Raw genomic sequence first — 10273 nt, 5'->3', positions numbered from 1 at the left:
AGTGAGCACTGCAGGGATGGAGAAGAGGCCTCTCTTCCTGGGGCAGGTACCTCTGACAGGTACGTGGATAAACAGTCCTCGGATTCCTGGTCCTGCTCTTTCACTATAGAAATTTAGCAAGAGTTCAGAAGAAACAAAACTTAAGGGGTATTAATGGAGCAAAGCACCCTGCCTCAGCCCAGTGCTGAGAGCAATCCTGAATCCTAAGTGTGGAATTATTCTCACTTCACCCTCTCTGATGCAGTGTGGTAATTCACAAGTCGTGATACAACTTAAATTATCCCCTGCAGCTGCCTCTTCCTCACAAGTTCCTGCTAGGAGAGTGTAACAGAGCTTTAGCTGTAAAGTATTGAACAAAGTCTCTTATTTATGAGTGCCACTGAACACCAACCTTCTTGCATTAAACATTTCTGGATGTTTTATTACACGTGTGGTCTGACTTTTTTTTTTCCCAGTTTTGCCTCCATGGTCTGTCTGCTGCAGGATTGAGAGGTGTGCACGTCCCTGAAAGGATGGGAAAACATAGCTCAGCAAGGGTTTGAATTTCACCTTACCCAGGGCTTGGTCCAATTTCTCTGAGTGCTTGATCCAAAGCCTGTGGCCATTTCAGTGTTTTAGAAGCCCAGTCAAGGCAGGAAGGGGCAGCTGAGCCCCGGGAGCTCTGTCACTCACACCCAGCTGGTCGGGCAGGCTGGCAGAGGAGCTGGAGCAGCTTCTATAAATAGTCCCTGGGTTGGAGCTGTTCATTAGGGACGAAACTCTCATACCTGTTACAAGTCCCAACTCGAATGCTGTGCCCAAAACTGCAAGCACAGTGTGAGCAATGCAAGCAGCAACATAAAAGGCTCGTCTGCAGAGCAGCTGCTCCGCTCCACTCAGAATTATACTGATTTGCATTCTCATCTCCTGCATCCAGCTCTGGCTACAGAAGCAGGCTGTGTGAGGGAGGGAAAGAGTGCCATGTGTGCCTTGAAGCTTTTACTGGAGCTGCAGTGGATGGATCCAATGTCCCCAGACCTGACTGGTGTGCAGTGCAGGGACAGCTGAGCGAGCCCCAGACCCCACAGAGCTCCCTCCATCCCTCGGCAGGGAGCTGCAGAGCCAGCAAGGATTGATGTGGGGTTGCTGGTGTTTCTGCCACGTGTCCGTGACTTTACTGCAGTCTTGCCAGCACTGGTACAACAACTCTGAGCCAAGCTGCACCCAAGGAGCAACTCCTGAGCTGCTGCTCTTCTGTGCTTCTCTTAGGAGAGTGAAAAACCCTAAGCGCAAGTGCTAAAAACCCCAAAAGCAGACACTCCTTAAGGCAAAGTGCAGAGCTGGGGCCGTGCTGCCTTAACCTTGTCGAGGGCAGCTGCTGCCATCCTGTGGCACCACAAACACCTGCCAGATGCTGAAGCATTGAGGGTTGTTCAGTCTTTAATTATAAAAAAGAGATGATGTATCACCAATCACCTGCTCTCCCTACAGGCTTCACCATCCACACGAAGACTTTTGCCATGGACTCTTGTATTTTGCTCAGGTGTGGCGATATGAGGAACCTAACGTGGTTTAATGTCTTGACATTTGGACTTTTCTTTTTAGCTGTGCACAATGGAACCTCGAGTTCAGAGTTTTGGAAAGAAAAACTTCCTGAAAAGCAGCAGGACCCAGAGCCTGCCTTGCACCAGTGCTGAAGAACTGCAGTACCCTGGCAGTGAACAGGAATACGGTGAACGTTTATTTAAGAACAGTTTTAATATCAGGGACTGAAATCACAACTTGAACTGTGTGGATGATCTCAGCTGGCTCTTCAGTGCTACAGAAGTGGCCCAGTGAAACTTAAACCCAGTTACAAATAAAAACCACCTTCCAAGACAACTTTTTCAGAACCAGCACAAGACCTGTTTCAGTACAGCATCGCAGGTCCCTGACAGGGGACTTTGTGGTTCAAGGGGTATTTCTGAGGAAATGTGTCAGTTTTTATCATCATTTACCATTTCTTGTCATACACTGCTCTAGAATAGAAGTTGCTGTGAACACCTGTGTGACACTGGAATTTAAAAAGCTGCAAGTGAGGTTTACAAGGAGTATGAGAAAAGTACAGAGCCTGGGAAAGCTTAGTCTGCCTAAAAATTAACTGTGGGCTTTGCACAACTAAACCTATGTGTATGCAGAGATAGAAACTGGAAGCAGTGTACATTTAAGTGCTGCTATCATGCTGAAGAACCAGGGGTAACATTCATTTCAATGCTATTTTTGTTTCATCAGTCAGGACTTGCTTATTTCTGCCTAGGAAACACTAGGCCAGACCAAGCCATACCTAGAGCAGCAGCAATGCATGCAGAGCAGCGACTTTCTCCAGGGAAACATGTTCCAGGGAAAGAGCTGAGTTAGAAATGTGGTATTTGACAAAAACACCTCTACAGGTTCTGTGGAGTCTGGTTTGGGGGGTAGGGGAATGTCCTGTCCCCTGACTGTGAGCACAAGAAGTCACTTGTCACAAGTGCGTGGATCTGGGTTATCACTAAAGCAGAGTCTGGTACAGGAGCAAGCAAATGACAACTGAAGTCCTCAGTCCAGTTTTCCCCTCACATAAACCTTTTGTTCACAGGTCTTATCCTTGAGTAAGTTGCCTTCAGCACAGAGGAGATGAAGCGTGGTGTCAAAGAGCACAGCACCAACTCCCTCCTGGCTGCCAGCCGCTGCCAGTGCCCTGACCTGGCCTTGGGGCTGGAATCCCAGGATTCCAGCACCATCCCAAAGGTTTTTAACTGCAGGGCTCCAGCTGGGATCCTCACTTCACGTCCTGACACCAAACACTGGGATTTTACACCAGTGCTCACCAGAGGCTCCACACTGCTACTGAGAACTCATCCTCTCCCCCACGTGCTGCATTAAGGACAACACTGGAACCCCTCCAGCCCTTGAATCCCAACAGGTCTTTTCATTCCACATGATTTACAGAGCAAAGAACTTTGCTCAAGGGTGAGGCTCTCTCATCTACCCAACAACAGGCATGCTGCTAACCTCCCCCAAAAGCTTCTGTTAATTCCATGGGTAGTCTAGAGAACTGAGCAAAGAATCAAGTCTTTTTGACTTTATTTCTTTTTTCATCACACCTAATTCCCTGTCTCCCCAAGTCTCCTCTGTGCCTGAAGTCAATTTTTTTCTGAGTAAAACCAAAGTCTTTTATTACAGAAGCCACTCCTGAGGAGAGGGTAAAGCTTGGTTTGTAACTAACTTATGCCTAATTCAAAATAACTACAGGAACCTTCTCAGCCACAAGCTTCAAGGCAGACAACAGACCCCACTCCAGCTCACACACCTGCGACTTCAGCAGAATCAGAGTGATGCCAGCAAGGAACTTGGACCACGAGTTTATAAAACTATTCTTTTACACAGTTGATTCCAGAAGCTTCACCAGCTGGTAGAGGAACAGTGTGATGTAAAACCTGATGATCCCATCCAACTGTAGTGAGCAAGGCATCATCTGAAGGAGACCAGGACAAGCCTTTTACAAAGTCTCGATGAGAACGGTTTCTGAACCTGGAAAACAGCAAGACTCCATTAGCGATCATTAGAGAGCATGTGGGCTTGTGCAATCCCTAACTGCTGGTTTGTTAGGATGATGCTCCTCTGTTTAGGAATATTTTTAACTCCAGGTTGCCCAGAGAAGCTTTGGCTGCCCCCAGATCCCTGGAAAGTGTCTAAGGCTAGGTTGGACATTGGGGCTTGGAGCAGCCTGGGACAGTGGAAGGTGTCCCCGTCCATGGTAGGGGTGGCACTGGATGGGCTTTGAGGTCCCTTCCAACCCAAACCATCCTGTTTGTTAACTCGAGAAGACAACAGCAGTGAGTACATTCTGTCTGTACTTACACCTCTGAGAGGTCTGAGTCAAGAACAGCAACTGAACAGTCTTCACTGATGGAAGCCAGTAAGGGTGAACTAGAGAGAGATGAGAGCACAGTTAGAACAAACAAATACAAGAGTTCTTAGGGATAGAATCCTGCTGTTCACAAGTTTAAGTGATCCTGACCCAGGTACAGCAAAGGAACTCCCAAAAATCTTACAAGAATGTTTTCATCAGCATCTGGCAGGGTGCCAGCACACTGAGTGGGAATATTCTATTAGTCTGAAAGCAAGTGATGCTTCATAAATCACAGGTGATTTTAATTAGAAAAATCCCCTCAGTGTGGGCCAGTAATTCTGGAACTGTAGAATTCTTTTCGTGGACGTTCCCACATGTCAGAAGTGAGACGCTGCTTGGTTTACTCTATTCTCTGCTACAATCTCTTTTATAAGAAGACCAAAACTGGCAACCTCATGGGCTTTACTCAAAAATAACTAAGGCTTTTAAAGGGATGCAGTCCCACATCCTGTGCCAGAGTCATTCAGTACCTGTGTGCAGAGAAAGCAAAGCCAGTGATGCCTCGGGTGTGCACAGCAGCGCTGAGGGCAGAGTCAGGATTCTTTGTGTCCACCAGTGCAACTGTTCCACTTTCATCACCTGGGAGAAAGGGGGGGTGAAGTTACCAGCAAAAAACTGTGAAAAAAAGGACCTTGCTTTTCCAGGTGAGAGTCCAGATTCTTACCCAAGACAAAGATGTCACTTTTCTGTGGATGCCACATGACTGAGGTAGGGAGGTAATTACAGGCACTGCAAACTGCGAGGGAAGAAACTGGGGTGAGTGTGGAGGGAGACAGCACAAAAATATCCCTCATCTCTCCCATTTAGCACTGCTACTGCATCGAGACAAGCGTTTTAAGCTTATTGTACTTCTGTGACAGTGTTAGACCTCCTTGGGTTTTAACAGGCACATCACTAGATTTGGAGTTAGAAGTCAGGTGTAAAATAATTTATTTCTTGCAACACACACTCATGCAGAAGCAGTGACTGCACACAGAGACGTACCAATTCGGGTAGCTGGTTTGGGGCATCTGGTGTCCCAGAGTAAAATTCTGTTGTCCTATAAATCCAAAAGAAAAAAGAAGAATTTTACAATTTCTTTGTGGCATAAATTCAGATTCACTGCTGACTCACAGGCAGAACAACGCTGCCCTTTTCCTCTGGGTTAAAATGATGCTGTCATTAAGTGCAGCCTCTAGTCATCCCCAGGATAGAACCAGGAGCTCCCAAAACTTGATACAAACCTGTAGGAACCAGCTTGATAAACTGATTTTAAATTTATCAGACTAGAACACTGCAATAGCAGAGGCAGGCAGGCGGCAACACAAGAGATAGTTTCTTAAGCGCATTAAACCGTAAATATCTAAAGTTAAATCTCATTTTAATGGGGTAAATTTAGACAACATAGAGTGAGCTTTACCTCAGCACAGGACAGGAACACAGTGTCCTTACCAGGACAGGAAGCCACACATGTCACTGCATCGGAGTGAGCTACCAAAAGCACAAAAGGATAAAGAGCCTCAAAGATTTTATCCAACTTTCCCACATATTCCCAAGGACCTCCAGAGGCACAGCAGTTTTACAGTTATGCCCAGACATGGGATAACTTCTGCTCAGCAGCAGCCAACTGCTTCCTACCAAAGTGATGAGCTGCCCAATCCAACCATGGCCACAAGGGATTGTGAGGGATTGAGGGAGCCAGACAAGGGGCCAGGGGAAAAGCGTCAAAGTGGGATGTAAAGGGGCTTTTAGAGGAGAGAGAGGGGTGGGTTGGCACTCACCTCTGTAGGAGTGCAGCACCGTTTGCTCCGGGATGTCCCAGACCTTCACGCTGCGGACAAGAGCGAGCAGTGAGCGCGCAGCACAGCGCGGGCACACGGCTGCCAGGCTGGGGACACTCACCAGAAATCCCTGCCCCCGCTGACGGCCTGGCTGCTGCCAGCCAGGACAGACACCGACGTCACGATGTCATCGTGCTCGTATTTACAGAACTTGTTCACGATGAGGCTCTCGTCCTCCTCCAGCTCCCACAGCTCCACTGCACCTGGGGGACGCAGAGGAACACCCACCTATGAGCCGGGAGGGAGTCACGCACCTCAGCTGAACGGGGGGGACACCCAGCTCAGCACTGGGGACAGACACACCCCAGCGAAGGACGGGGGACATCCCTACTGCTTACCGGAGTCGGAGGCCACCAGGATGCCCCTGTCAGCCAGCCAGCACAGGTCGGCCACCCCCGCCTCGGTCTGCACGCCGGCGGTGCAGAAACCCTCGCTGGGGGCGCGCCGGGGCTCCGCGAACACCCACAGCGAGCCGGTCCAGCAGCGCCCGTTCAGCCCGGAGGCTCCCAGCAGCAGGGCCCCGTCTGCGGGAGAGACACGAGGGGAGGCGCGGGGAGAAGCGCGGGGAGCCCGCGGGGAGCGCCCGAGGCTCCCGGGCCCCGCCGGGCCGCCCGCGCCGCCGCCCCGCTACCTGCGCGGTAGTGCGCGCGCTCCAGGTGCCGCTCCATGCAGGCGGGCGCGTTGGGCGGGATGTTCCACTCGGCGGCGGCCTCGGCCGCGAGATCCCCGTCTAGCGAGGCCGCGGGAGCCGCGGTGTCGGGCGGGGCGGGCGGCGGGGCCGCCTGGGGCAGCGGCAGCGGCGGCGGCAGCGGCTCCTCCATGGCGGCGGCGGCGGGGCCGGCGGCGCCCCCACGTGTCTCCCGCCGCCGCCTCCTCTCGCGAGAGCGCCCGCCCCCCGCCCGCCTCCCCGCGCTCTCGCGAGAGCCGCGCCGCCATCTCAGCGCCCGGCGGCGGCGGTCACCCGGCGGGACGAGGGCTCCGCGCCGCCGCTCCTCCTCACGGCTTTCCCCGCCCTGTCGTGCCCCGCCATGCTCTCCCGTCTCGTCCTGCGCGCCGGTGAGCCGCGGGGAATGCCGCTTCTCCTGGGGGGAGCGGGGTGGCGGGCGGGGGGTGCTGCCGAGCTCTGCCCTGACGCGTTCTGTGCCCTCTTGTCCCCTCAGCCCCCGCCGCGCTGAGGGCGCTGCCGCCGCCCGTCGCCGTGGGGTGAGTACGGGGAGCTCCTCGGACACCGGCCGGAGTTTGGGCTTAAACAGTGTTATTCCGGCGTTTTGTCTCTTCTTTTACTCATTCGTGTTGTGGGAGTATAAAATAGGGACTGTGGGAATGAACTTCTGGAGGTTATCTAGTCCCACCCACTTCCTGGAAGGAGGTGTGTCCAGTAAACGCCGCCTTCTTCGAATCACGGAATAGTTTGGGTCGGAGAGGACCTTAAAGCTCATCCATTTCCACCACCTGCCGTGGACAGGGACACCTTTCCTAGAGCAGGTCCAGCCTGGCCTTGGATACTGCCAGGGATGGGGCAGCCAGACTTCTCTGGCACTCTGTGCCCGGGCCTCGCCACTTACCTTCTTACTTAATTGGAAATGTATTTGAGCCTCTCCTAAGGGTGGTTTGGGGGAATGTTTCTGTCTATTTTTTAATAAAAATCATAATTGAAATGTTCTCTTTGTTCAAAGGGTGTTACACACTACAAGACCACTGCACACAACCCAGCAGAGCTTGGCGCCTGTGCCACCTCTGCCTGAGAAGGGAGGAGAAGTTCGTCATGGTTTGATCCCCGAGGAGTTTTTCCAGTTCCTCTACCCTAAAACAGGAGTTACAGGTTAATACAGACTTTTACCATTTTTAGCTCTGCTTACATTGTTCTGTTCACCAGTTCTGGCAACTGAAAAGGTAAAGTATCACTGAAAATGAATATTTTATACATGGAGGTTGTGAAGAACCGGCCAGTGCAGAGCTCCTGGCTCTAAAGATAGACACCTAATGGTTGAAAGAATTCCATAAGCTTTATTTTATGGAAAGATTTAGTTGCCTTGGTCCTTAGAACATTTAAACAGGGAATTCTGCATTGGTCTGAATGAGCAGGAGCAACAGGTCCCATGTCAGGTGCAAGCTGCTTCCTTTTCTAGTGGGATTCCTTGTGGCAGCTTTCCTGGCTGGAATTGTGTCTCTGCTTATTGTCCTGGCAAAATAGAGCACTGAACACTTCTTCCTGACCCTGTGAGCCTTGAAAGCAGCTCCCTCTTAGCTACTTGAGTTTATTGAGCCTCGTTATGCTTCATACAAGTCATGCTTCTTTATTTTCCCTGTAGGACCCTACATGTTGGGTACTGGCCTCCTGCTCTACCTTCTTTCCAAGGAGATTTATGTCGTTAACCACGAGACAGCAGCAGCTGCCTGCATACTGACAGTCATCGTTTATGGCATCAAGAAGTTCGGGCCTGATGTCGCAGCTTTTGCTGACAAACTTAACGAGGTGAAGAAAGTGTAATTTGATTTTGTGGTTGTTTAGTAAGGAATGGTTCTGTTAAAGTACAAGTGGCTTCAGACTGGCAGAGGGCAGGGTGAGATGGGATGTTGGGAAGGAATTGTTCCCTGGGAAGGTGGGCAGGCCCTGGCACGGAGCAGCTGTGGCTGCCCCTGGATCCTTGGAAGTGTCCAAGGCCAGGTTGGACGTTGGAGCAGCCTGGGACAGTGGAAAGTGTCCCTGCCATGGCTGGGGTTGGATTGGATGGGATTTAAATTCCCTTCCACCCCAAACCAGTCTGGGATTCCACGGCTGATTGTGAGCCCTCGCTCTTCTCAGTTGCCATAACCTCAGCCCTGGCACGGGGCCGTTCGCAGACATTTCTCACAGCTTGACGCAGCGTTTCAGGATTAATTGCAGATTGCTCGTTTTCCTTGCTTCTGACTCTGAATGCGTGGAGTTCTTTCCTTCCTCCAGGAGAAAATGGCCACAGCGTTGGCCATGAAGAACGACTCCATACAGGCGCTGCAGACGGCCATCGAGGAGGAGAAGAAGGAGCAGTGGAGGGCGGAAGGCCGCAGTTACCTCTTCGAAGCCAAGCGGGTGAGCAGGGCAGCGCTGCTGCCGCCCAGCCCGGGGCAGCCTGGCCTGCTGGGGCACTCCTGCCGCTGAACACGGTCTGCCGTGGGGCACAAACCTCTTGTCTCCTGCTCTGTGTGCAGAACAACATTGCGATGCTGCTGGAAGCCAACTACCGGGAGCGCTTACTGATGGTGTACAACGAGGTGAAGAAGAGGCTGGACTACCAGGTGGCCATGCAGAACCTGAAGTGGCAGAAGGAGCAGGACCACATGATCCAGTGGGTGGAGAAGAACGTTGTTCAGAGCATCACACCTCAGCAGGTACCTGCTGGGTTTTACCTGCTTTACCTTTTAACCTGCACAAAGATTTGCTGTTCAGAGATCTTGGCTCGTGAGAGGATGGGTAGCCTTGGCCAGGGGTGGGACTGGATGAGCTTTGAGGTGCCTTCCAACCAGAACCTTCCGGGATTCCATGAATCTGTGCTTTATTGGATGTGAATCTCTGACTTCATCAGCTGTAATTGCATCCCTCTTAATCAGTAACTTATCAGTCTAAAAAGGTTTATCTAAATGCACTTAAATGTCTGTTTTGCCTGTTGAAATGTCTCCTGAAGGCTGTTTCCTGTCTCTTGCAGCAGAAGGAAAGCATTGCCAAGTGCATCCTGGACCTGAAGGCGCTGTCCAAGAGCGCCCACGCAGCAGTCTGAGCCCGCTGACATGTCCCAATACCTCCTGTTGGAAACTGTATGCCTCTAAAATATCATTAAACAGACAAAAAAAACTCCCTCTGCTGTCTTTCACTTCCAGCAGTCCCTGTGTGTTTGTGTTTGAGTGGTCACACCAACCCCTGCAGCTGGTTTGTGGGGGGGATGAGCTGAAACCACAACATGTGAGACCTTGTTGGATCCCCTGTTTGGTCACAAACGTTTCTGAAGATGCAGAACTTCACTGAGAAAAATTCTGGTGCTGAAACTGATCCCTGTGTTAAATTCTGAGTGACAGCAGCCCCAGATATCTGCTGTCCCTGTACACACGTTCTAAAATCAGGATGATCTGTGTTCCCATTCACCTGGGCCCGTGCTTGGAGGGGCTCTGGGTGAATGTTCTTGTTCTCTAAAAGAGCTGGAAATCACCTTGCACTATAAAGCCTCGTGCCCTGTTGAAAGGGTTTGGGTACTGGGAAAAGAGTGTTTGAGCAGGAAATGTGTCAAAAGCTCCTCAAAAACCTGCCCTCAGCTGTTTTTCAGTTTAAAAACAGAAATGGGTAAGATTATTCCAGAGATTTTCTGGACTTTTCATCAGTCCAGTCCTTCATTTTCTGTTTATAGGAGGCTTTTCCCTGAAGGAATTTAAAACTCAAAAATCCCAGCAAGGAGCTCACACAAATAAACTCCTCCTGCGTGTGCTGAGGTGTCATTTCTGTAGACCAGGCAGACTGAGGGGTGTCTGCAATCTCATTTCTCCTGTTAAGAGACGGTTTTCTTACACTTCAGTA

General features: G+C 51.0%; 2 protein-coding genes across 2 annotated transcripts; one reads left to right on the top strand and one right to left on the bottom strand.

Moving 5' to 3' along the window:
* Nucleotides 1-1697: 1697 nt before the first annotated feature.
* Nucleotides 1698-6551, bottom strand: WDR77 (WD repeat domain 77). The gene is made up of 10 exons (XM_040085615.1): nt 6362-6551; nt 6069-6254; nt 5792-5933; nt 5671-5720; nt 5310-5380; nt 4895-4949; nt 4575-4646; nt 4381-4489; nt 3859-3927; nt 1698-3528 (listed from the first exon to the last, which is right to left on the bottom strand). Exons 1-10 carry the CDS (start codon nt 6549-6551, stop codon nt 3369-3371), a joined length of 1104 nt encoding a protein of 367 aa, XP_039941549.1. The 3' UTR covers nt 1698-3368.
* A 116-nt stretch (nt 6552-6667) lies between these two features.
* On the top strand, nt 6668-9578 carry ATP5PB (ATP synthase peripheral stalk-membrane subunit b). Its single transcript, XM_040085509.2, has 7 exons — nt 6668-6786; nt 6891-6933; nt 7407-7552; nt 8043-8206; nt 8675-8800; nt 8920-9099; nt 9414-9578. Exons 1-7 carry the CDS (start codon nt 6759-6761, stop codon nt 9483-9485), a joined length of 759 nt encoding a protein of 252 aa, XP_039941443.1. The 5' UTR covers nt 6668-6758; the 3' UTR covers nt 9486-9578.
* Nucleotides 9579-10273: the final 695 nt, after the last annotated feature.

This window comes from Hirundo rustica, chromosome 24 (genome assembly GCF_015227805.2).
Source record: "Hirundo rustica isolate bHirRus1 chromosome 24, bHirRus1.pri.v3, whole genome shotgun sequence".
NCBI lineage: Eukaryota > Metazoa > Chordata > Aves > Passeriformes > Hirundinidae > Hirundo > Hirundo rustica.
Note: the sequence above shows the minus strand (reverse complement) of the source record. Positions and strands in the feature narration are given on the sequence as shown.

Bases quoted from the DNA above. Each gene is read 5' to 3' on its own strand.
- WDR77 (XM_040085615.1), bottom strand. From the start codon at position 6,551: ATGGAGGAGCCGCTGCCGCCGCCGCTGCCGCTGCCCCAGGCGGCCCCG. The intron at 4,647-4,894 runs GTACGTCTCTGT...CTTCCCTCGCAG, and splicing joins CAAACCAGCTACCCGAATTG to TTTGCAGTGCCTGTAATTAC. The intron at 3,529-3,858 runs GTAAGTACAGAC...GCTGTTTTCCAG, and splicing joins GACTCAGACCTCTCAGAGGT to GTTCAGAAACCGTTCTCATC.
- ATP5PB (XM_040085509.2), top strand. From the start codon at position 6,759: ATGCTCTCCCGTCTCGTCCTGCGCGCCG. The intron at 8,207-8,674 runs GTGAAGAAAGTG...TCCTTCCTCCAG, and splicing joins TTGCTGACAAACTTAACGAG to GAGAAAATGGCCACAGCGTT. The intron at 8,801-8,919 runs GTGAGCAGGGCA...CTCTGTGTGCAG, and splicing joins ACCTCTTCGAAGCCAAGCGG to AACAACATTGCGATGCTGCT.